Source organism: Tiliqua scincoides, chromosome 2 (assembly GCF_035046505.1).
Source record: "Tiliqua scincoides isolate rTilSci1 chromosome 2, rTilSci1.hap2, whole genome shotgun sequence".
Taxonomy (NCBI): domain Eukaryota; kingdom Metazoa; phylum Chordata; class Lepidosauria; order Squamata; family Scincidae; genus Tiliqua; species Tiliqua scincoides.
This window is the reverse complement of record NC_089822.1, coordinates 158,883,253-158,910,316: the sequence shown is the minus strand read 5'-3', so window position 1 is coordinate 158,910,316 and position 27,064 is coordinate 158,883,253. Positions and strand designations below refer to the sequence as shown.

Here is a 27,064-nt window from a genome sequence, read left to right as displayed (position 1 = left end):
TGGGTCCTGACTCACAGTTTGGGAAACACTGGACTAGTTCATTCAGAGAAATCATTTACTGAGAAAGCAGGAAAGCTTGTTTTTCTTTTCCAGGTTATGAAGAAAGAGGAAAAAGAAGATAAAGACTTCTTGTTGGCTGTGTAAGCCAAAATTTCAAGTTTCTCCAGTAGATCTGGCTGAAGTAGGCTGCGGTCCTTAAACACATTTAGGCTTCAATCCTATGCACACTCAACTGGGAGTAAGCCCCACTGACTATAATGGGATTTACTTCTGACTTAACACACATAGGAGTGGGCTGTCACATGAGAGTAATCTCCATTCATAAAATGGAACTTATTTTTGGGTAAACATGTATATGATTGTGCTGATAGTCTCATTTCTATTGTTTTAAAAATTTTAATTAAAAATAAACTTATTTTTCAATATCTGGATGCACTGGATGTGAAGTCACTCCTTGCGATGCAAATTGAAAGGACTGAAAAAGAATTCTGGTGGTTAAGATCTGAACCTGACAAAATCTGCACTTCTCCCTTCAGGCTTTGCTCTCCTGACCCAGCAGAGAAGGAAGTCCAGAGAGCTGTCACTTCACATTTCCCGCCTAGCATAGGTGACAGAGAGATGGAGGAAAACAGCAAGCTGCCTCCTCAGTGTTCCCTTCCCTGCACAGCAGAGCCCTGCTTATATTGTGTGTGAGCTGGGGAGTCTGAGCCCAGATACAGGACAATCCTGAGCAATGATCGAAGACGAGGGCAAGGCTGTCAGTCTCTATAAATACAGTTTCTCATGAGGCAGGCCCAGGCACTGTACTATAGTATCCCTCCTGGGGGAAGGCAGAGGATTAGCTGCCTTTCCCCAAGCAGCTGAGAGGCAAAGCAGGCTGCTGCCTCCTCCTCCTTCTGCTGATTACTGAGCTGTTAATTCTTTCAGTGGCAGCGCAAAGCAAGGGAAAGAACAAAGGACAAGACCATTGCTGGTATTTGTCAGAGAGGCGAGTTAGGCAGTTCTCTCCACACACTGTCTCTCAGAGAAGGAATAACAGGACAGCAGGATATCAGATTGAGTTGTGCTACTGGTGATCCTAACCATGTCGAAAGAAAAAGAAAACCAGGCATTTGTCAAGGCTGAAAGCTAACAGACAAATGGGAGGGTGGATGCTTAAACACAGCTGTTAACTCAGTGCTACCCTTACATTGTGTGTAGTGTCCAGGCCTTCCATCTTGGGGAGTTCTTAGTAGATGATAAACAGTCCTGAAGCAGACCTTTCAACTATCAGAGTCAGCTTTGAAAAAAATAGAACAAACTACTGAGTTTCATGAAGCCAGAGTAAAGAGAAGCCTGCGATGACAAGATATTCTCATCTGCAGATCTGTTAATGTTGTACAGGATGCTTGGCCACATTTAACCATAGCTTAAAGCCCTTTTCTGTGCTCTGTAACGTCCTTTAAGAAATTGCCAAAAAGAACACCAGCCTTTCTAAAAGACTTTATTGGTTCCAAGGTGTTTTTTTTTGTTCTTGTTACTATCCAGAGAACCCCAGCTTTCATATTGTTTAAAGCTGCATTTTGAAAAACAATACTAAAAATTCAACAGGGTTCTCTGACCTATTGAGATGAGGAAAAGCAAGTCCTAATCTGTTGTTTTCCAACACATTGCATTCACCAGAAATACATTGGTTAGCCAAAATAAAGCATTTTGTTATATTTCTGCGGTGTAGATCAAATTGTCCTTCCCAGTTCCAAAATGACCACATATTAAATTCAGGCATATATTACAGCCCACTTCTGAATCTCCACAGAGGTTTATCATAGAACCCATATCTGATCTCTGTCTCCTTTTCTAGCCCACCATTTTAAATCCCACTCTATTCTATCTCTAGAGACATTTATCCAGAGCTGTATTTAAATAATTAGCCAATCAGATGATTAGGAAAAATGATTAATTGACTAATTTTGGAAGCTTTACTTCCAAATTGACTAATTTGCTTTATGCTGGGCACTTTACCTGCCCAGCATAAAGCAAGACAGATGGTACCAAGCAAATGTGTGCTCTAAGGCCTTTGCAGAAACCTTGTCGAATGGAACCCTCCCTATTAGCCTTCCAGTGGGGGCTTAAGACGTTTTTATTTGGGATGGCTTTAAGTTTTTAAATTTTTTTTTACTGTTTTATTATGTTTTTATGACAAATGGTTTTATTTGTGGTAATTTTATTTTTTTAATTGTTTTTTTTGTGTGTGCAAAGTTTATTTAGTTATTACAGATACAGGTAAGGAAAATGGGTTAAACTTAGGGCTGGGACTACATCGGTTACACATGAGGGTATTGGCCATAGATTACAACATGTCTTAATCCAAAAAAGAAATCAACAACAACTGAAACGAAAAATAGTCATTGATACAAAAATTATCATATTTGTCATTATACTAATGACAAATATTTAACTAAACTAAACTAAATGACTAATGATTTAACTAAACAATCAATATTGTTTAACTAAAATTATTTATCCAGTCATAAAAAGGCTTCAAATTTTGCACATACAATATTCTTGCTGCTATACTGATATGTACAATAAAATGTTTCTTGTATTGGTCTTCAATTTTATATCTAAAAGGAATAAGTCAATAATCCACTTCAAATCAACATCTCAAGAGACTGCCCCGTCAAGAGACTGCCCCGTTCAAGCTCTCAGCCTTTGTTCCTTCTTCTTGGCAACGAAGAGTACCTCATTGTTGAGGTCCTTGGAAAACATATCTATTTAGCAGTTCCCCCCCTCCAAGGTTCTCTGCTACTTTACTGAGTGTTAACTCTGCGCCCCCCCCCCCGTTTTAATTGTTGATTGTTAGCTGCCTTGGTTCCTTACAAGAGAAAAGTGGAGTATAAATGTTTTAAAATACAGAAGTAAATATTTTCTGCAATGATCCAGCACTTATAGCTCCAAGTCCTATATACCGTATTCCAGTTAAGTTACCAACAGCCCTTAGGAGTGGTCTGGTCTGCAACATATAGCAGATGAACCTGTTTGTTTTCCTGCCCTGGAAAACTTCATCTGTAGATTCCTGCAGATCAGGAACAGATGAAGCTGGTTTTCTTTCTTTCTTTCTGGTAAGTAATCTCATTAACTTCTCAATGTAGCTGAGGAGATGCTGTAGATGAGTTAGTGTAAAAGCTTTTATACTAGAGGGATTTACAAAGAATGGTCACAGAGCTTTATTCATCTCTTAGTAGAAGTAAATGAAATAAGATTTTTGTTGTTGTTGTTATATCGTATTCCACCACCTCAATCCTTCTACCACAGAGCCCAGGATAGCATAGAAGGGCAGGAGTCTATTCCGTTCTATTCTGACAGCAACTCTTTGAAGCAAGTTTGTCTGTTAAGGAATAAACTTTTCCAAGGTGAGCTTTTATTGCGTAAGCTGCAGGGTTCCTCAGTCTAAGCCAAATAGTCTTATCTTGTAGACTTCACTGCCAGATGAGCATCTCTGGGAGCAGTCCAAATCTTCCACCAGCCTCTGCTCTTCCTCAAGAGGAGAAGGAGAAGCAGTGGAGGGAGGTGAGTGGACACAGGTGGTCTGCCTGCTAGTCTGCTTATCTCAGGCAACTGCCTCAGTTGTCTTCATGGGTGGGCCAGCCTTGAGAACCCCTATGCTAGTTAAAACGATCTCAGGCTAGAACATTCTTCACCTCCTGCCAACCCAAGTATTGCTGCCCATTCCTAGTCTTCCTAACTAAACTGCTGTGTCTTTCTTGCACAGATGGAGCAGCTGTCCCTTGAGGCCCCATGTCACAGCCACAATCCTATTGGCTCAGGAGGATTATGCTTATAATACTTATAGACCATCTTTAATCCTCACACATCATGGGGCTCCCAAGGTAGAAGAATGTTATCCTTGTTTGATAGAGGGATGGATACAAAGGACATTGTGCATCAAATTTCCTGAAGCTTCTGCAACAAGACAAGTTCAGGGATTAGAAGTAGAGTTGCTATTTTTCTTTATTGCCAGGTCGGTGAATAATAAAACCTGCATCATCCGGGATTTAATCCTGGATGAGAAAGCCGACCTGGTATGTATTACGGAGACCTGGTTGGACATGGCAGGAGGAGTTAGTCTCTCTGAACTCTGTCCTCCAGGTTTCCAGGTGTTGCAGCAGCCAAGATTGCAGGGACGGGGAGGGGGAGTTGCAATGGTCTATCGTGAGTCCATCTCCCTTACCAGGTGCCCTGTCCAGCAGTTTGCTGGGTTCGAGTGCCTGCATGTTGTGTTGAGAGGACCGGACAGGATTGGGATTCTGTTGGTGTACCGCCCGCCCTGCTGCCCAACAGTCTCCCTGCCTGAGCTGACTGGGGTGATCTCGGGGGTGGCATTGGAGGCCCCCCGCCTATTAGTGCTGGGGGACTTCAATGTGCATGCCGAGGCACCTGCGTCAGGTGCAGCTCAGGATTTCATGGCCGCCATGACAACCATGGGCCTGTCCCAGAAGATCTTGGCCCCAACACATACTGCAGGACACGTGCTGGACCTGGTGTTTACAGCTGGGCATGGGGGCAGTGATCTGGACGTAGAGGAGATCAAGATCACTCCGTTGTCATGGACAGATCACTTCCTGGTAAGGTTTAGGCTTGTTGCGACTTCCTACCTCCGCAGAGGCGGGGGACCGTTTTCTATGGTCCGCCCCCGGAGGCTAATGGATCCTGAAGGTTTCCTGAGGGCTCTGGGGGATTTCCCCACTGCCAAGACTGGCGTCTCATCTGAGGCCCTAGTTGACCTCTGGAATGGGGAAATGACCAGGGCAGTGGATGAGATTGCTCCGGAGCGACCTCTGCCACGTCACAGACTCGGAGCGGCTCCTTGGTTCACTGAGGAGCTGCGAAGGATGAAGCGGCAGGGCAGGCGTCTAGAGCGACGGTGGCAGAAAACTCGGGATGAATCCGACCGGACACGGAGTAGAGCCCATTACAGAGCCTATTCCGTGGCGGTGGTAGCAGCGAAGAGATCGTTCTTCTCTGCTACCATTGTGTCTGCTGACAACCGTCCGGCAGAGCTGTTCCGTGTGGTGCGGGGCCTCCTCCATCAGGCCCCCCCAGTAGACCAGGAGGAATACACGGTCAGCCGCTGTGATGTGTTTGCGCAACATTTTGCAGATAAAATCGATCGTATTCGTCACAACTTGGATGCCACATTGACAGTGTCTGACGATGTCCCCTTGGCAACTGCTTGTCCTGTGTTGTGGGATTCTTTTCAGCTTGTACAGCCTGAGGATGTGGACAGACTCCTTTGGAGTGTGAGGCCAACTGCCTGCCTGCTCGACCCTTGCCCAGCTTGGTTGATAAGAGCTGCCCGGGGTGGGCTGGCTGAGTGGACAGGGAGGGTGGTCAACTCTTCCTTGATGGAGGGGACGTTACCACTTGCCTTGAAACGGGCGGTGGTTCGCCCCCTCCTGAAGAAGCCCTCCCTGGATTCCACTGTGTTGGATAACTACCGGCCAGTCTCCAACATCCTGTTTCTGGGCAAGGTAATTGAGCGGGTGGTGGCGTCCCAACTCCAGAGGGTCTTGGATGAAGCGGATTATCTGGATCCTTTTCAATCTGGCTTCAGGCCGGGCTTTGGGACGGAAACCGCCTTGGTCGCCTTGGTGGATGACCTACGCCGGGGACTGGACAGGGGGAGTGCGTCCCTGTTGGTCCTGCTGGACCTCTCAGCGGCTTTCGATACCATCGACCATGGTATCCTTCTGGGCCGATTGGCCGAGTTGGGAGCTGGAGGCACTGTTTTGCGGTGGTTCCGCTCCTACTTGGAGGGTCGGTCCCAGATGGTGGTGCTGGGGGATGCCTGTTCGACACCCTGGCCCTTGAGATGCGGGGTGCCACAGGGCTCAATTCTGTCCCCCATGCTATTTAACATCTACATGAAACCGCTGGGAGAGGTCATCCGGGGGTTTGGAGTGGGGTGCCATCAATATGCTGATGACACCCAGCTCTATCTCTCCTTTCCTCCAGACTCCAGGGTGGCGGTTGAGGACCTGGAGCGCTGTCTGGAGGCAGTGAGGATCTGGATGGGGGCTAACAAGCTGAAATTAAATCCGGATAAGACAGAGGCTCTCCTGGTTAGGAAATCCTCGATGCAGGTGCTGGACTATCGGCTTGCGCTGAATGGGGTTGCACTCCCTCTGAAGGAGCAGGTCCGCAGCTTGGGGGTCCACCTGGACTCGCAGCTGCTCCTGGATTCCCAGGTGGCGGCTGTGGCTAGGGGGGCCTTCGCTCAGCTTTGGCTGGTGCGCCAGCTGCGGCCGTACTTGGATTGTGCAGACCTGGCCACGGTGATCCATGCCTCGGTGACATCGAGATTAGATTACTGTAACGCACTCTATGTGGGGCTGCCCTTGAAGACGGTTCGGAAACTGCAACTAGTGCAGAATGCGGCGGCCCGTGTGGTTACTGGAGGTAGGCGGTTCGACCCTGTCAGTCCACTTCTCCAGCGGCTGCACTGGCTGCCCATTCGTTTCCGGGCCCAATTCAAGATGCTGGTATTGACCTTTAAAGCCCTATACTGCTCTGGACCAGGGTATCTTAGAGATCGCCTGTTCCCGTACAATCCGGCTCGCCCTCTCAGGTCATCAGAGAAGGCCTTTTTACAAGTGCCGCCGCCTAGGGAGGTACGTGGGGCGGCTGCAAGAAATAGGGCCTTCTCAGTACTGGCACCAACGCTATGGAACTCCCTTCCCCTTGACTTAAGAATGGCTCCCTCTCTTGAGACCTTTCGGCAAGGCCTGAAGACCCTTCTGTTTAAACAGGCCTTCTGAGTTCTTGGCCTTTTAACATCTTTTTAACATCTTTTAATATTTTTTTTACAGGCCTGATTCTTTTATGACTTGCTGCTGCTCTATGCTCTTTTTACCTATTTTTACTCTGACTGCTGTTTTTAGTATGTGTTAATATGTTTTTATTTGTTTTTAAATTGTTTTTAATATGTTGTAAGCCGCCTTGAGTCCCTTCGGGGAGAAAGGCGGGGTAGAAATAAAGTTATTATTATTATTATTATTATTATTATTATTATTATTATTATTATTATTATTGGCTGTGCTTCTGTGCTTTTAAGAGTGCCTGAAGCACAGAAACTAGGACTGCAAGCCTATACACACTTACAAGGGAGTAAGTTCCATGTAGTTGAATAAAACTTACTTTCAAGTAAATATGCATAGGATTGTACTGTAAGAGAGTGAATAATTTCTCATGATGTTGTCTTTATGCCAGAAAAATGCATCCACCTTAATTCTCATGTGTCAGTTTGTTGTTATGGACACAGGAGAAGAACAAGTTTATGTGCAATGACAATCCGAAATAGAAGCTAGGAGCTCTGGAGTTGCTACAATCAGAGCCATAACTAAGGCGGAGTTCAAGGGGCATCTGCCCCGGGCACTACACCAAGAGGGGGCAGGCTCTTTACTGCCCCATAGGCTCTACCTTAGCTGCAGAGGAGGAGCTGGGGGCTTCACGCCACCTATTCCTTCTCCTGGGGAGGCTCACCTTCAAGGGGAACCTCCATAGGAGAAGGAACAGACAGCGCAAAGCCACCACAGCCAGTGCTTCTCCTCTGGGGAGAACTCAGAAGTAGTTTAATGTCATGTGACATTATGACATCATTGCCCTGGGCTCTGGCTAGAGTTAAACAGTTATAGGGCACCTGTGCCTTAAATAATAGTTTGCCAAAAATTTTGCCGAGGCAGCTTGTCCATGCACTGTAGCCCCTTCAAAGGAAATTATAGGGAATGATATCCAGGAGCACTAGCTTTTAGGGTTTTCTGGTACCATATGGAGCAGAAATCTGGTGTCTGTAACAGTTGTGTACAAGGAACAATTTCACTGGTGCAGCAAGGAGGAAAAACTGCACCTATTGAATTTCTGCATATTAGGCTGCTGGTAAGACACAGGAGTCCTTCTAAATAAAAATGGGGCAACCTAAGGCAGGCTGAGAATGAGGGTTTGGTTTTAAGAGTGACACATTAGCTCATGGCTGATAGTCAAGCTGAAGACAAGAGAACCATTTCTCCTTCGTGAAGCTCCGATTGGTGATACTGGGTTGCCCAGACACAAATGGAACTTTTGTAGTGTTAATACTCGAATAGGAGGTGGGAAGTTCTCCCCCCCCCCCAGCAAATGCTATTGGTCTTGCAGAAGTGAAAATCTGCACTTGCAGGCACGATTCAAGTTACAGGAACCTGGTTGCCCTTTACATCTGATTTTGAGCGCGCTTAGTGTGGCTGAGTGAAAATAAGACAAGTACGTCATGAGCAGTCCCTAGCAGTGCATCAAGCTGTGATTGCTAGACCTCCAACATTAAAAGCAAATGCTGGAAACTGTTATTCTAAGAGACAGGCAAAGTGGCCCTGTTTACTTAAGTGGAAATGCCAGAAGGTGGCATGAGGCTTCGTTCACTTGGAAGTTTTATATAAAAATCTTTTCAAACTCTGGTGTTACAGATGCATACACATGCTCCCCATGCACCCCCATCCTACCACCGGAAGGAAAGGATTACATAATTTGGGCATATTAAGGTCAAGATCCAGAAGACGAGGTTTAGCCACGAGGTACCTGGAATTGTTAGACAGCAAACATTGTGCATCCCTAATACATTTTCTGACCATGCAGTGACAGTGCCTGCAGCATCCAGAATTCTAAGTGTCTCTCTGCAAATGGATGTCTCCCTGCCATCTTTCATAACCTTGGCGAGAAGAGTCTATTATTATAGCTGGACTTTTTCTTTTTTTAAATGTTTCACATCATGGGCTTGTGTCTGATTTTTGGATAGATACTCAAGATGAGAAGTGCATCAGATGTCATTGCCGCAGTCCTGTGCCTCATCCAATTTGGTCTACAGGACTGTCCATTTCCATGTGCCTGACCTTACAGTATTGTAGTCTCAAATACTGATTTTTATTTACCGCATTTGAATTCCATCCTTTTTTCAAAGAGCTCAGAGTGGCATGTAAGTTCCCCCCCCCCATTTTATTCTGCCAACAGTCCTGTTAAATACATTAGGATGACCTAATGATTGAACCAGTGAGTTTAACTGCTGATCAGGGATTTGAATCCAGGGCTGACAAGATACTGACAAGTCTGATCAAAGCAAGATCTACAAGCATTTAAATTTAGGAACAGAATAGATGATTCTCCCCCACAACCACTAGTAGGGAGGAACACATAACCATACCTAATGTTATTGTACAGGTGTAGCTCACATGTTGCAACAAATTGGTGGTGGATCTCTTGCCTACACATACCAAATTCCAGCTCCAGTGTATGTGAGTGCCAGTGTGGGCATTGGCAACCTTCCCTTCACACCAGCTAGCCAGTCCACATGTACACTGCACCAACACTCACCTTGTTGACCTTTTCTCCAATGCCATGTCCTCCCTGGCTTCTTGCAAAGTGCCAGGAGGATTGTCTTCATGCACGCCCTCCAAGTCTGCCAGAAGAGTATTGGACAGCTAGGTGGAGCACCCAGGCAGGCAGCAGGTTGGGTGAGGTGGGAGGTGAAAGCAGTTGCTGGGCACCCCCCCTTCCCGGTTTGCCGCCTCCCCAGTCTGCCACCTGAAAGGTTCATGACTGAACAGACCTTGTCCAGAAGATTATGTTCAGATAAAATCACAAACTTTCAGTGGGAGCATCCCAGTGAACAAATTTGGAATTACTTCCAAGTAAATGTGCATAGGGTGGATTATACTGCAAAGAGCATAAGGTGGTGAAGAGTTTAATTTGAACTTAAGTCCTGAATTGACAAAATGACAGCATCGTAGAAAATGACCTTCTCACACTCACTATATTGACATCTCACAGGCTTTTAATGGAATGGATAAGGGCAAGTGAACACATTTAAGTAAATACCTTTTAAAATGATATTTCCAGCTGCTTTGTTTAAAGTAGGTCACTCTGTTCCTCTTATATATTTTGCCTTAAGTCTCATGCCCACAACTTGAAAAGAATTTCCTGAAGTTTGCTGAAGGTAGGAAAGATCTCAATCTATGTAGGTATTTTTTTTTCACAGCCAAGCTCTGATGAACATGTAGATCAAGGACTTTCCTTGCAATGTTGAGAATACTTTATATCTATTTTATTTAAAACATTTTAAAGTACAGCATCTGTAGCTATTTCCCACTGTATGCATGTAGAGGGATGGATGTCACAAAGTGTGCTTGTTACTTTACGAGAGAGTTTTCTCAACCAGAAAAGTAAGAACTAGAAAACTGACATTAATCAGTGTAGGAAGCACCTTATTAACTAAAAATGCTTCTGTATGTTATGGCAAACCGGTGGCAGCTGGAGCGTTCCCTATTTTAGAAGGGCAAGTATCCTACCGTACCTACGGCCTGAATCCCAGAATTCATCTCCAACCCTACTTTGCTCCACCTGTTGGGAGGGTGGCTGGGAGTAATCTTGGCAACCAGACTCTATTCATTCTGGCTTGATCTTGGCCTCTCAGCAGCCCACAAGGGAGTAGTCACTGGTAGAATGGACAGCTGTTGTAGCTTCTCTTGCTCAGTGGGCCTGCCTAGACTGCACTTGGTTGGACGGGACGACTGCTTTTGAGCAGCCCACTTTTTCTTATCTGCACTGAGAGGAATATTAGATCTGTGTCAGTGCCTAATCCAAGGTTGCTGCAGATTGAATCGATTAAACAAAAACTGCATGTAGGAGGAAGAAAAGGAGTGTTCTATAAATTATTGCAGTTATTATAAATTATTGGTTTTAGGTACCAATCCGTGGAAGGTAAACCTTGATCTACAGCAAGAAGCCCCTTAAAAATCTTTCTGTAATCCACTACCCATGTTGTACTTGGATGATGATTGTCTACATTCTCCATGAACCTGACTGAAAATGTTTGCTTTTAAAGGCTAAGTGCAAAGTCCAATGCATGTCTACTCAGAAGTAAGTCCCATTGTATCCAATGAGCCATACTTCCTGGAAAGCATTGTAGGATTGCAGCCTGAAAGAGAGTGATAGTTTTATTTTTCCTCTGCTGAAAACTGATTGGGTGGGGGAAGGGGGGAATAAGGTCCTGTCCTTAATGCAATGTATTATATAACTCACTGATCTTTTCTGGTATCAATAAGTTTGATACTAGTGGTACTGATTTATATCACTGGAGATTTGAATCAGTCCCACTAGTATTTGTTGAGGAGCTCCAAGATCAGTGACCCATTAAAGTTCCTTTTCAAGCTCTCTGGTAGTGTGTGATAATTAAATGAGCTAAATTTCCTTTCACTTCCAGTTGATTGGGCTTATGTGCCTGCCAGGACCAGGAAAAAGCACTAGTTTGTCAGTGAAAAGAGATTTCACTAAACTGAATCTTTTGAGTACCCTGAGCCACAGCTTGGGTATGTTGGTAGTTGTGGTTGCTGGCTATACTGAAAGTATTTGGAATGTGGGAAGGGAATGAATTTGCATGGTGTCAGTAATTTCTGCTCCTGTTTTCAGGCAGACTGTTGTACCTGCCCTTTTGAGCTTTTGATTTGGGATGTTGCACCGGGAACTGTAGCAGGTGAAACATACTTGGTAACTAAGAGTGACACAATTTGGAATTTAAAAGAATGGATGTCAGTTTAGGCATCTGAATTTTGGTTTGTCTGCTCAGAAATTTCTGCTACCAGCAGCTCTTTCTGGACATCATGTGGTCTAGGTTATAAGTTTATACATCATGTGGAGGAAGAATTCATTTGAACAATGTGTCATTCTTTTTGGTTTGGGAAGTTCTGTCTAATTCCATTCAGTCAATCATGATTAGACAGAATTCTGCTACTCTCTTCTTAGCAATACTTTGAGCCCAGTTATATCAAATGTATGAGAGCCATTTAGAAGCATGACTTAGGGCAGGGGTCTCCAAACCCTGGCCTGGGGGCCAGATGCGGCCCGTGGCCAGCCTCTATCTGGCCCGTGGCCAACTTCTGAACCCCTGAGAGCCTCTGGCCCAGTTGACCAAACACAACCAGAGTTGTGCTTGTGGGGTGGGGGAATGGGGGTGCATTTAAGTGCGTGCTTTATTTCTTGGGCTGTGTTTGTTCTTGGAGAAGTCCTGGACATTTGAGCCCATTCATTTATTCATTCATCTAAGTTCCATCTCTAACGTGTTTATTTAAATTTTATATTTAATATTTTTCCAGCCCTCAACACTGTTCCAGATATTTGATGTGGCCCCCCGGCCAAAAAGTTTAGAGATGCCTGACTTAGGGCAACAAGAGGCTATGGATCAAATGACACAAAAACACACCTTGAAAGGGCAGCTGCTAGTCTAAACTTGGCTACTGAGCAAGAGGAACAGAAGAACTTAGCCTGACATTACTAACCCATGGGAGATGAGATCTTTTGATTGCAGATTGCAGCACCTGCTTTGTCCTAGATAAAAAAAAAACTGTGTTTCCTGTAAACAGTCTGGTTTTATCCAGTCCAAAACTTCATTAATTCCCCTTGCCTCTCATGGGGTGTCTTTTGTGTTCTCTCCTAGTAAACATCTCTTGGTTCTATTAGTGTATTCTAGTCTTTCCCTCCTTGTGTTTGTATTATTGTCTTCAGCAGAATGAAAACACATGGGTATCTTCAAAATCCACTTTTCTGTAACATCTTTGGTAAAACCCCGTCAACCCCATATCTTACTGCAACAAAAGTTAAATGTATATACTTAAAACCATATCTTGTCCCATTTCCACTGCCTCCATGCCCTTTTCAAAATTGCCTCCCTTGTGTCTACTAGACTGCTGTAAAGTTCTCTGAACTGACAACATTCTAACCATAATAATAAAGGTAGTTAATCTGGCTTTTGGAACGACATCTTTCATTTGTAAAGTCAGCCAGCCTAATTTCACCAGTGTTGAATAAACTAATTTAATCAAAAAATTGGGAGTCAGGATTATCTCCTTGGCAATGTTGTCAGTGTCAGGACAAGCCCACACGGGGATAACTACTTATGCAGGCGTAGGTCACATCAGTGGAATTTTTCCAGCAGTTGATCTTATCTTCCTGAGTACCTGGGTGATCTGAACCTGGTAAAGAATGGTGGAGGTGCTTAAGCATAGGTGCAGTGAGTGAACAAGTAGAGTGCCTTGATATGGGGAGGAATGTACCACAAGTAATGAATTAATTAATTGGTTTAAAGCAAAATCGTTTCTGCACTCTGATCTGACACTGTCAGCATTAGGGTTCATAAGAACAGCCCCACTGGATCAGGCCATAGGCCCATCTAGTTCAGCATCCTGTATCTCACAGCAGCCCCACCAAATGCCCGAGGGAGCACACCAGATAACAAGAGACCTGCATCCTGGTGCCCTCCCTTGCATCTGACATAGCCCGTTTCTAAAATCAGGAGGTTGCACATACACATCATGGCTTGTAACCTGTAATGGATTTTTCCTCCAGAAACTTGTCCAATCCCCTTTTAAAGGCATCCAGGCCAGATGCCATCACAACATCCTGTGGCAAGGAGTTCCACAGACCAACCACACGCTGAGTAAAGAAATATTTTCTTTTGTCTGTCCTAACCCACCCAACACTCAATTTTAGTGGATGTCCCCTGGTTCTGGTATTATGTGAGAGTGTAAAGAGCATCTCTGTATCCACTCTGTCCATCCCTTACATAATTTTGTATGTCTCAATCATGTCCCCCCTCAGGCGTCTCTTTTCTAGGCTGAAGAGGCCCAAACGCCGTAGTCTTTCCTCATAAGGAAAGTGCCCCAGCCCCGTAATCATCTTAGTCGCTCTCTTTTGCACCTTTTCCATTTCCACTATGTCTTTTTTGAGATGCGGCGACCAGAACTGGACACAATACTCCAGGTGTGGCCTTACCATAGATTTGTACAACGGCATTATAATATTAGACGTTTTGTTCTCAATACTTTTCCTAATGATCCCAAGCATAGAATTGGCCTTCTTCACTGCCGCCGCACATTGGGTCGACACTTTCATCGACCTGTCCACCACCACCCCAAGATCTCTCTCCTGATCAGTCAGGACAGCTCAGAACCCATCAGCCTATATCTAAAGTTTTGATTTTTTGCCCCAATGTGCATGACTTTACACTTACTGACACTGAAGCGCATCGATGTACATTCCTTGGTCAGGAGGGGCCGTTCGGGTAGCGGTATCTGCCTGAGGTCTGCTGTGAAGACAGTTGCAAGGAACTCATTCAATTTCTCTGCCATCTCTAAGTTTCCTTTTATTTCCCCTTTCCCTCCCTCACCATCCAGAGGGCCAACCACTTCTCTGGCGGGTTTCCTGCTTCTAACATATTTGAAGAAGCTTTTATTATTCCCCTTAATGCTGCTGGCCATGTGTTCCTCATAGTCTCTCTTGGCCTCCCATATCACCTTCTTACATTTCTTTTGCCACACTTTATGTTCCTTTTTATTCTCCTCATTAGGGCAAGACTTTCATTTACAGAAGGAAGCTTCCTTGCCCTTCCTTGCCCTTCCAGCCCTCTAACTTGGCTGGTTAGCCATGCGGGCACCCTCCTGGACTTAGTGGAGCCCTTCTTCCTTTGCAGTATACACTTCCGCTGCGCCTCTATAACTGTTGTTTTAAGCAACCTCCATGCATTTTGGAGAGAATCTTTTTACCTTCCCTTTCAACCTCCTTCTAACCAGCCTCCTCATTTGAGGGAAGTCAAGGGTTGTCGGAAGTCAAGGGTTTTTGTGAGAGATTTGCCCGGTATTCTTACCCTGACGTGCATGTCGAAACGGATCGCAGCATGATCACTGTTCCCCAATGGCTCCGTAACATTGACATCTCTAACCAGGTCCTGTGTACCGCACAATATTAAATCTAGAGTCACCTGTCCTCTGGTGGGCTCCATGACTAGCTGCTCTAGGGCACAGTCATTTAGCATGTCAAGGAATCCAGTCTCCTTTTCGTGACCAGAACACAAATTGTCCCAGTCAATATGAGGATAATTGAAGTCCCCCATGATTACAACCCTGTCCCTCCTTGTCATCTCCCTGATCTGTTTCCTCATTTCAAAGTCCCCTTCTGGTTTCTGGTCTGGAGGACATTAGTATGCCCCCAGTATTACATCACTCCTCAGGCCTGGTAATTTAACCCATAGAGATTCTATGGAGTCGGACCCATCTTCAATCTCTACTTTGCTGGATTCTATCCCTTCCTTAACGTAAATGGCCACCCCACCTCCAACATGCCCCTTCCTGTCCCTTCTGTAGAGTTTATAGCCCGGGATTGCGGTATCCCACTGATTCTCCGCATTCCACCAGGTCTCCGTTATGCCCACTATGTCAATGTTTTCCCTTGTCACCAGACATTCCAGTTCTCCCATCTTTGCTTGGAGACTTCAGGCATTCGCATAAAAGCATTTGTACATGGAATGCCCCAGGATGGGCTGCTTATTAGCTCCTTTATCCCTGAATTCTCTCATTGTGCCAAACCGTCTATCACATCCCATCATGCTACCATTCCCAATTTCTTCTCCTACTCTTTCTTTACCTTGTTGTTCTCTAACTTCCCCATCCTTGTCCCATAGGGATGAGGAGTCCCGAACCGGATGCCCCTCGGCTCCTGTCAGTTTTCCCCCAGGGATCAGTTTAAAAGCTGCTGTGCCACCTTTTTAATGTTATGCGCCAGCAGTCTGGTTCCATTCTGGTTCAAGTGAAGCCCGTCCCTCTTGTACAGGCCCCGCTTGTCCCAAAACGTTTCCCAGTGCCTAACGAATCTAAACCCCTCCTCCCTACACCACCGTCTCATCCACGCATTGAGACCCCTAATCGCCGCCTGCCTAGGTGGCCCTGCGCATGGAACGGATAGCACTTCAGAGAACACTACCTTTGAGGTCCTGGCTTTCAGCTTCCTACCTAATAGCCTAAGTTTGGCCTCCAGGACCTCCCAGCTACACTTGCCCACGTTGTTGGTGCCGACATGCACCACAACTGCTACCTCCTCCCCATCACTATCTACCAGCCTGTCTAGACGAGAAGTGATATCCACAACCTTTGCACCAGGCAGGCAAGTCGCCATGCGGTCCTCACATCCATCGCAAACCCCCCTCTCTATGTTTCTAATAATTGAATCCCCCACTACAAAAAGCCCCAGACCCCCGTCCCGCCAAGGAGTATCCTGAGTGCATTCGGATACGGGCCTGTCCCCTGGAGAAGGGGTCCCCCCAGTGGATTGTTTCCCTCCTCTCCAGGATGACGTCCTCCAGCCCCGAGACTTCCCACCCAGGCAGCTGAGGAGCTGCACGCCTGAGGTTGGGACGAAGCCTGACCGTCCCTGGAAGTCTCCCCACTGTCCTTCTCTGCCTTCCTCTGCTTCTCCAGGTCAGCCACCAAGGCTTCAAGGGAGCGGACGCGTTCCCTGAGACCCTGGAGCTCCTTGCACGGAGGACACACCCATGACTTATGCCCCAGAGGCATATAGTCATACATGTGGCACTTGATGCAAAACACTGGATAGCCCCCGCCCTGCTGCTGGCTGTCTGACTGCATAGCTTTTTTATTTTGTTTGTTTGTTTGTTTGTTTAGGGCAGGGGTGCTCACACTTTTTTGGCTCGAGAGCTACTTTGAAACCCAGCAAGGCCCAGAGATCTACCAGAGTTTTTTTTACAATGTTCGCGCCATCATAACATATAACATTTATGTGTACAATGTATGTTGGTGTACCTTGAGCCCCACTGAGTATAACAGGACTTACTCCTGAGTAGACATGCCTAGGATTAGGCTGTGAGGCTGCAATCCTAGCCACACTTACCTGGGAGTAAGCCCCATTGAGTACAATGGGCCTTACTCCCGACGTTTCCTCCCAGAGGCACCTGAAGGGGGCACTCCGCGATCTACTCATTTTGCCTCGCGATCTACCGGTAGATCGCGATCCACCTATTGAGCACCCCTGGTTTAGGGGTACTTAAAAACCCTACACTGGTTAGCAGCTCTCTTCTGAAGGGAAGAGAATGGGCGGTATCTGGGGCCCTGGCCTCCTTGCCCTGCTGCTGAACTCGCACAGATGCTAAACTTGCGGTGCCTTACCTGGCACTTTGTTCCCAGTGGCACCGGGTGTCCCAGAGGCCACACATGCTTCTGACTCTGTGCTTCTGACTCCACGCGCACTTCAGAGTCTCAATGCAGACCCTCCCAGAAGCAGTTGGGTACAAGGAGCATAGATGGTGTTGGTGGTTAGTCAACCACCACAGACTTCCTTCCAACCCTGTTTTCTACCCCTGTAAGGATAAAGACTGCCTGGAGTCTAAGCAACCTGACAATCTCGTAGTAAGATAATATTGCAGAGTGTGTGCAAAACAGGGTATGGCTGTTCTGTGTTCTTCCTGATGAGATGCAAATTGCGGATAGTATGTCATTATGCTGATAGTATGATATTAGCATATACAAGTTCACTGCTGTTCTCAGAGCCATGATGCTCAGCAGGTCTTACAACAATGCCATTGACCCTGAAGTTACAAATAAAAGAGGCATCCTAAGAAGAGACATTTCTCCACGACTCACATTACCCCTAAGAACTACCTGCGTCTCCCTGGATTTTCCAACATGAGCAATTCATAGCCTATCTGGTGTAGAGTGTATTTAAACATAGCCATGATGTATGGGTACTTTTTTAAAAGCTGACAAGCACAGGTGCATCCCTTGCTTTGATGCTTTTAATTGACCTCCAGGCCCATTGTTAACTGGGCCTCTTGTAGGAAGATAACCCTGAGGAGTAACTTAAAAAGCAAACAGAAACAAAGAGCTCTAGCAAAATTTGCTTTGGTGAGCTAAACCTCTGGCTCCACAGTCTTGTTAACTATAATGCTTTAATTAGGAAAGAGATGTGTCTATAGCGTTCAGGGAAAAAAGAGAAAATGTTGCAAAGAAAGACACCAGACCTACTTGATAGCTTGGGAGTTCTGTTCTTATCACCTGGGAACAAGGAAAGTTGGTGCTACACTGATTTCCACTGCTTCTCAGCTAACCAGTGGCATTTCAAATGCCCACATTAGCGCACTGTGTTTACCCCACATCTTTCTGCTTTTTAACTGGGGCATTTTCTGTTAAGCCATTTCTGCCCAACATAGCATATACGGAACAGGGACCAAATGTATATACCTGTAGGCTGGGCAAAAATGGATTAATCAGATCCACAGCTCCTAGGATTTCTCTTATTGTACTATTTATTTATTTCTACAGGTATTTACATACCGCCTTTCTTTGGTTGTCAGATTTCTCCTCAGACTTTAATCCAAGGCATTTTACATAGGCAGGCTGTTCTAAACCCCCGTAGGGATTTTTACAGTTGAACAGTTCTAGTCTTTCATAGAACTCCTCGTTCCAGCTGGATTCCTTCCCAGTTTGGCCTCTCTCTGGCCCTTTACCTCCCATGCTCCACTTGACGGCAACTCCTCTCTGCCACTGAGGGTCAGCTCATCAGTATATCAGCGTGTCGTCAGTTCTTGGGTACTTCTGGTTGTTTCGAACTGGCAGCCTCAGATCTTCAGGCATACAAGGTGGCAACTCTACCAACTGAGCCAGACCTCCTGCCCTCATTTTAGCACTGAAATGGAGGAAAGAGACATGTGGTCTCCTAACATATCTGTCCCGTCCCGTCTCCCCGATCTACATAATGGATGCAGATAGCTGATGTAGGGCTGATCAACCTAGATGTGGGCTAATATAAGTGGGATCCATGCTGATCCAGCTTGCTTGTAAAACTTTCCAATTACATCACCAAGTCTTGCTGTATACACACTGCAGTGTTAAGCAAAAGTGGTAAAGATGCTGAGAGGCCATCTGTTGTAATGCTGGTAATGCAGAATGATCAGTATGTTTCATCAATGGGAGCTAAGGACAGAAGTATCCCTGGTTAGGTGGGAATCTCTCTCCAGCTTCTCGAATAAGACCAGTCAGACTTTAGTGACATCTTCCAGCTAGTGAGAAGGAGAGGTTTCAAGTCTGTGGAGAGTTGAGACAGAGAGTTGTGAGTTGGTCAAAGGCAAAGCATCTTGGGGTGCAGGAGCTTTGTCTAACAATCTCATGCGGGGTTAAGTGGATTTGCCGTCTGTCATAAGAAGATATGTTGTTTATTCTATGCTATACTCCGAGATTTGTAAAAAAAAACACCAAATCTTGCAAAGAGGACATGCTTCCAGTGTTGTCTCTCATCCCAAGGAAACTAAACTCTGGAGTGCTGCTCTTGGAACTTCTCAGTGCTTGGAGAACTGAGAACTGTGTAACAATATTTACGTAGAAGTCTGTATGTTCTGTGGTACCACTTACTTCTAAGTAAATGTGTTGGCTATCAAGGTATCAGTCTTACCTGCAGGAGTAAGCCTGGTTCAACCACCTGGAACTTGCTTCCAACCACATAAGAAAGACTGAAAATATTTTTACAATAAAATAAATAATATAGTACTCCTTTAGGCAAAGTATTCACTTCCTTCTGATCATTCTTGAGTTCCAAATCTCATTTAGCATTATTGTGGTAAACAGGATTATCCTCTTCATTCAGAGCCCAATCCTGAGCTCAGTGTGCTGGCTCGACACTGGCACGCACAGTCACAAACGTGCCATAAGGCACGTTTGAGGGCCCTAGTACCAGGCAAGTGCTGGTGGTAGCCCAGCGCTGGCCGGCACCAGGCTATTGCCGGGCGGGCACCCAACCTCCACCGCTTGGTGGTTACACGGCATGCGGAGGGTGGGGAGGAGGCATTACAGGGAGGTGGGGAGAGGGTAGGGGCAGGCATGCTGGGGGGCAGGAGCGGGGAGAGAGGGAGGCAGGACCGATGGGGTGATGCTCCACTGAATCCCAAGCCTACATGTTGGGCTCACTGCCAGACATGGAGGCTTTTGATTCACCGCCGACCTTTTCGTTGGTGGTGGATCGAGTAGCCCAATAGTGAGGCTACTCTCTTTACCCAGGGGATGGGGACAAAAGTCCCCTTCTCCCAAGGAGACACCAGCGGCTACCCAAAGTGCACAGGATGCGGCGGCAGCCATTTTCAGCACCGCCACAGCCCCACACCCCAGGCAGCTCAGGATTGGACTGTCAGTCATTTTTCTTAAACCATGAAATTCCAGAGTTGTTATTCTAATCCAGCTGAGACCTAGCCATTGTGAAGTGACAGGAGAAATCATTCTATGTACGTTGGAAATATGTTATCCCAGGAAGAGTTTGCAGGGGAATTACATGGTTTATCACAAGTATGCACATACAATAAACTCAGTCCCTTCTTTGCAATCCCATTCTCTAAGCACCTAAGGCCTATATCTCATTAACAGCAACTGAGAGCGCAATCCAGATTGCTCGTTGAGCCAGTGTGGGTCCCCTGTGCTGGCCCAGGAGTGTCACGAACATGCCATAAAGCACATTCATGCCTCCTCTGGAGCCCTCCAACCGGAACCTATCTTGCAGGGGTACAGTTCAGGCCACTCGGCCTGTGCAAGTTAGGATTTGGCTGCCTGGCAATAAACCTATATCAGGACTACACAACTTCATACAGCAGGTGTGCCTCTCCTCCATAAAAATACTCCTCCATACAAAAAACACGCAACATAGCACGAAGTTTCAGAGAAAAGGATTTGTGACTTTTATAAACTGCTGACTTCTCCCCTCCTCTGGTTTCTTTTGCTTTGCTTGACATGCCGTCTCATGAAGAGTTCTGGAAAATTCAAAAGCTTACAACTTTTTGTGGTTGGTCTTAATAAATGTGTTGATAGTGGATTGATTCTGGCACTGTTACATTTGTCACTAAAAAGTACCTTTTTCCCCCCAAGGTAATATGTTGAATGAAAAAGATTGATCACAATGTATATTTTAAAGTGGCTCTTTTACTTTCATTTAATATAGTAACAACCATCCAGTTTAACGCACAGCCTTTTTCTGACATAAACTGTCTCTCTTTTCTGTAGTGGATGAGCAGTTCTCCTTTAAATATAGTCCTGGAAAACTGAGAGGAAACCAGTATAAAACTATGATGACCAAAGAAGAACTTGAAGAGGAACAAAGGTAAGTTGGCTTTCTTTTCTGAGTAGGAGAACATGTGGTGCCTCTAACACAGCTACAACATTGCAGTTTGCAACCAAGAATTATTTGGCTAGTGCATTTTAACTTTCTCTTAAAGCAGTGGTTTTCAAACTGGGGCATCACGATGCCCCAGCCTGAAGGCCCTGGCCTCTGCCCCCTTAAGGGGCGGGGGCAGTGAGGAGGCAGGGAGGAGACAGCAACAGGATCCCCAGGATCGCGTCGCTCAGGGGGCTGCAGGGACTGGGATACACTCACCAGTCTCTACAGCAGCCTTCCTGGGGTGTGGGAAGCCCTGCGTGAGCGTCTGCAGGGCCCCCCAGGCTTCTAAAAGTAAAAGTGGAACGATTGCACTCCACTTCCGGTTTTGCGGAGTCGGGGCATGATTGTGACGCTTTCACTTTTGAAGACCTGGGGAGCCCTGCAGATGCTCACGCAGGGCTCCCCACACCTCCAGGAGGCTGCAGGAAGCTCTGGTAAGTCCAGCCAAGCCCCTGCAGCCCCCTGCAACTGCCTCCCCCCCGCCCCCACCAAGACTTACTGTGGTTCAAACTCTCCCTGAGAGTTTGAAAACTGCTGCCTTAAAGAGTGAAGTGCTAGAGTGTGTTTGTACCATCGATTTCCCCAGGAATTAAAGAATTGCTAACATTTTTGTGATGCTCCCATCATATGGAACATTGGTTACCTCTTCAGAAAGTGATTTTTAAATTATTAATAATACTAATATTAATTTAGAGTAATAAGAACATTTATATATTGCTTTTCACCAAAAAAGTTCACAAAGCAGTTTATAGACAAAATCAAATAACTAAATGGTTTCCTGTCCCTAAAGGGCTCACAATCTAAAGAGATGCAGGAGAAACACCAGCAAACAGCCACTAGAAAAGACACTGTGATGGGGTCAAAAAATGACAGGTATTCTCCTCTTGCTAAATGTAAGAGGAGCATCACTTGGAAAAATGCCCCTTTGCCCGGTTAGTAGGGCAAGTCATTATTTCATTTAAAATAGTTATACTCTAATTTTCTTAAGTAACAAAGCAGATTTGTTGGCCACCGTCGCTTGTGTCAAGTAGGAATCTTGAAGTAACACAAACAGAAACACACAGCAGCGTATTTCAGGGGAACAACTCTGAATGTGGGTAGAGGGACAGGGCAGACTTTGATTAATTATGCCTTTCTCTGATTCCATAAAACATGCAGGGGCAGGCAAGGAAATTGCTTACTGCTGGTTTCGGGGGGGGGGGCCCTGGGCAAAGCTCTGCACTGGACTTCCCATGGTGCCTCCCTGATTGGTTCATTGGGTACATACAGTGCAACCTGTATTGACAGTTCAGGGGGAGCCTGATTGGGTGGACTCTGTCAAGGACGTAGGCCCTCAGTCAGTGCCCAGCCTCATCAACCACTGATGACATCCCTGAGCCTTCCACAATGAGGCAGATATTTAACCTTGCCATCCTGGCTTTGGAAGACATGCACGACAGTTTATTCACTAAGCATATTTAATCAGATGTAGGTCCCATCGAGTCCAAAAGAGATTACTCTTTATTAAGTGTGTTTAGGAGTACAGCTATAAAGGAATAGTAGCATTGGTTCCATAGTGGAGGCATCGTTTTTGTGTGATAAAGTATTTTTGTGATACTGCTTTGCTTGGTGAAATCAAGTTTTCACATAAGGTAAATAACTAGAAGAGTAGCAAAAAATAGTCAAGGGGCTTCTGTATCTTACTAATGGCTTGTGAACACATATCGTATTGCTGCTTCATGATGTGGCAAACTGAATTTTCTTTTATCGTTTACTCTTCCCTTCTGTCTTGAGTTACGCAGAAATGTGCTTTTGAATGGAGACTTAAGGTCAGATTCATGAATGACCTGGCCAGATATGGGTTCACATGCTTGCAAACCTAAATATTTAATCAGTAACACTTTTATGTCATGAGCCTGGCTTGAAAACTGATATAAGATTTTAATAATAAGCATCTAATAATAATATAGTATGACTTTCATAACGCCTGAGCTCTCCAGTCGTGTCTCCAATTGGACTTTTAACCACGGTGATGGCTATATATTATTTAAAACAGAAAGGATTTTCAAGTTTGGGGTTCTGAAAAAAAGAATTTCATGATGGGAGTAGGGTCAAGAACACCATTATAGAGAAGTGTAGGTTCATGATTACCTTCATTAGTTAAATCTCCATAGGAAAGCTAAAGAAACTCAATAGGCTAATTTGACTCTCCTGGATTCAGTGGGTTTCAGTTAAGTATAAAAATTCTGGCTTACTATTGGGTAGGGATATCAACCAGAGAGACAAGATGGAACAGAGTATAAGGTGTCTGTATCTTGAAGCGTTTAAATAGAAGAGAGACTTGCAGCAGGTACAGTTTTCTCAACCATGCAGCATGGATATGACATGCGATATGACAACCTGTATTTGCCAAAATGTCCTCTTCTGCAACTCTGAATGATACAGGAATCCTGTCCTCTTGTGTATTTATTCACTCTAATCCAAACAGTGTACATGAGTAACCAAAGAAATATACAATGGGGAACTGGTTTTTAGACACAAGATGTATTGTGGCATTATGTGATTAGGTAAGCAATCACATTGAGGAACCAAATGTTCAAGGGAACTGAATATGAATTTGTAGATTCATTTAAAGATTTAAAATGGTGTACATACAGTTTATTTTTGTAAGTCCTTGATGGAAGAAAATGTAGTTTGCCTCATAGACCAGGGTGTCAAACATACAGCCTGCAGGCCGGATACAGCCTACAGAACCTCTTCACGAGGACCGCAGAGTTCCAGGCCCACCCCTAGCCTCTCTGAACAGAACGGGACTTGTGCAACTCCAGAGGGTTTCTGAGGACTGGGGAAGCCGTGCACCGCCTTTCTGGCCTTCAGAATGATGTTTAGAGGCCTTGGGAGGCCTTAAAACGTCACTTTTGTTTTTTTCTGAAAACCCAGAAGTGACATTTTAAGGCTTTCTAAGAGAACGTCATTCTGAAGGCCAGGGAGGTACACAGCCTACCCGGCCTTCAGAACACTCAGCAGATGTGACTGGAGCACAGCTGCAGTCGCATTCAGAGGAGGCGGGAGGGACAGCCCTCGGACCACCAACTCTCGGCAGGTGCTATAAATCTGATGAGGTACCTGGGTGAATTGAGTTTGATTCCCCTTTAATAGACAGTCATGTCTAGATGGAGAAAAGGGTGTAACTTTAACATACTCCGCAGTCCTCCTGGAAACATGGGTAGAATTTAAATGCAGGACTTACTAGGCTGGTTAAATAAACAATAAGCTTTCCCACAAACTTATCTGTTAGATTCATACCTAGAATTGTAAATCTGGAAAGTGCCTGGAGGACACCTTAGCCAATAATCTACCATACTCAGCATCCTTAACAGAAGAGCCTCTGTTGATGCATTGTGCGGGTGAAACACTTCAGCTAGCTTGATGCGACCAGCAGTGTTTCTCTTCAGAATGCTTTAAGTTGTCACACATTAAATACATGCTTGAGCAGTGTGATACACTGAGTCTTTAAAAAAAAGAAAACAAAAAAGTAAACATATTGCCTTCAATTTCTTACCAAATTTGAATTCTGATTAGTGAAACTCATTTTGATGTAAGTTTTGCTATAAGGATATATTCGGGCTCAGTTCTAAACACACTTTTTTAGCTTCCTTGAACCACTTCAGACATTAATAATATTCCTGAGTATCAGAAGCGCAAGGCATGCCCACTTTTGTATTTGTGCATATTATTAATTATGAAAGTGGAAGCTCACGCATCTCCAGGGGATCAAATTTGCTGTGTTTACATGTCAGAACAGAGTGTATTTTCCTTCCCCTGTGGCTAAGTTTTTCAAATACCCATGATGATCTGACATGCTAGGCTCTTTTTATGCCTTCCATTTTGAGAGATTCTGCAACAGTTAGCAAGCATCAAACTGATACATCAGCAGTTAAAAGAGGCTGCAGGTGATCATTGCATCCCCATATTGACTTTGCAATCCCGTTGCTGTATTGACTTTGCATTGCAGACTGGTTGTAAAATCTCATTTCCTGATCCCTGTTGGACTATATAAATATATGTTTCTAGCTCACTGAAGAGCCTGGGCATGTTTCTGCTAGCTTGTCCCCATTGTTACTTCTTGGAGATTCCTTATTAAAGTGTCCCATCAAACTGAATAAGAGTGATGTTGATAGGCTTCTCGGAATTCCAGGTAATTTCAAGATGGTTTCAGTCTGAATTCTATAGGAGCCAGGCAGAACCTGGCAATATCTTGCGTGTCATTGGTATATGACAGCTGCTTGATAAATCCCCATGATTTGGAAGCACGCCTGAAACTGCCAAGTGAGGAGAGAGATTGTATGTTACATGCTTGATATTCTGCATACAATCCATATAGTCCTTCACTAGAGACAGTCATTACTTGTGTGGATACCTATTGAACTAACAGTTTAAACTGGTGCAGTTTAACATGTTAGTCAAGTAATGCAAGAATAACTAGGCAAACGTCCCTAACCTCCACGAGCAAGGTGTCTGGAATTGATCATGACAGTTCACCTGACCTTCCTTTCCACAGGCAGGCAAATAATTCTGCAGGGCAGTTTTCTCATAAGGGATGAAGGTATCCAGGACTCTGACACCCCTCACTTTCCTGGACTGTAATGCCAGTGTTGACAGCAGAGGTTTAGTTTCTGACTAACAGCATTTCCTGTGCCATCTATTGTCTCGTTCCGGAATGCACCTGGAATACGCAGCACTTGCCGTCTCTGTGCAGAGCCCTTTGCAAAACTCCTTCCAGCCTCCTGCACTAATTGGCATTGGCAGATTGTTGCATTTCTTCTAATGGATTCTCTGTTTCTTGTCAATGTGCCATGTTTTCTGTGTGCGTCTGTGTGTGCGTGTTTCATTTTCCGAGTTCTTGTTTGGTTTCTTTTACTTCTTTCCCCCTACCTCTGAGTGCTGGCTGTGGCATCAGCAATTTTTCATTTCAGGCTTCTCCAAACCATCCTTCCTTCTAGCTGGTTTGTTGGGGCAGGGCTGCTCTCAGGTAAGGAGCTACACCGGGTCAGCTGAGGGAAGCCATGCCACCTGCCACCCGACCCTGTTATTTCCAACCCCTTTTGCTCACGCACACACTTTTTTCCCTTCCTTTTTGCTGCCAGGCACTGCCTGACAACAATGCTGCTGCCATTTTGAAGTGACCCAGGTTTGCTGCGTTTATATTGCAGGATTGAGCTGACCTCTGACCTCACATCCCTGTAGCAAGTACCTTAGGTCCTCGGCCACAAACATTCTTACAAATCTTTTTGGTAAGGAGATGATGCTTCTTAGAAGTAGTGGTACCACCTATAACCTCTGCTAATGTGATTTGAAACTAAAAGTTGACCATGTTTTTTCCCCGCACCTCCCTCCCTTCCTCCCTCTTCATGACTAATGAATTAGTCTCCTTCCCCTCTGTGCCCCCATTTCATTTTCCATGAGCACCACAAATCAATATAGTGAAACAGGATATGCTGTCTGTTTACTATCCACTCGGTGGTTTCCTTTTACGATAGACTGAGAACGCAAAAAATATCAAGAATGTGAACTTCAGAACACCAACCTTTCAGTTCTTAGGACCCATCTATCAGACCCTGTGAATCCACATCCTTAAAGTAAATTTGCTTCCCAGTTTTAAAATAATCTCAGTCAAAGTGACTGAGAGCCCAATCCTGTCCAATTTTTCAGCACCAGTGCAGCTCCAAGGTAAGGGAGCAAATATTCCTTTACATTGAGGAGGCCTCTGTAACCGCCTCTCCATCGCAGGATCTAGTGCTCACCCCGTTGGCACGGCTACATCAGTGCTGGAAAGTTGGATAGGATTGGGCCCTGAAATGCTATAAGCTAGACAGTACTTTTCCCTTCGTTCCACTGGGCATCAAAATAAGGGCCAAACTAGATATGAATGAAGAGGCACGAATCTACTTCTGTTTCTTTCAAGATTTTGTAAGTAGCAGCTTCAGCGACAATCTAGGACCATGGTTAATGCAGGGAGGGATATAGCTGTTCCTCTTCAACTATTTTCCTG

General features: G+C 45.2%; 1 protein-coding gene across 6 annotated transcripts in view; it reads left to right on the top strand.

The window, feature by feature from the left end:
• Positions 1-27,064, top strand: part of MXRA7 (matrix remodeling associated 7) — an 81,126-nt gene that overhangs the window by 41,230 nt on the left and 12,832 nt on the right. For 3 of the 6 annotated variants that reach the window (XM_066618456.1, XM_066618454.1, XM_066618457.1), the window contains one exon: positions 20,880-20,976. In XM_066618456.1, the coding sequence (XP_066474553.1) occupies positions 20,880-20,976 (97 nt within the window). Of the gene's footprint in view, positions 1-93; positions 429-20,879; positions 20,977-25,988; positions 26,045-26,225; positions 26,307-27,064 lie in introns of those variants that run through there. The other 3 variants (XM_066618458.1, XM_066618455.1, XM_066618460.1) reach the window with 3 other exon arrangements.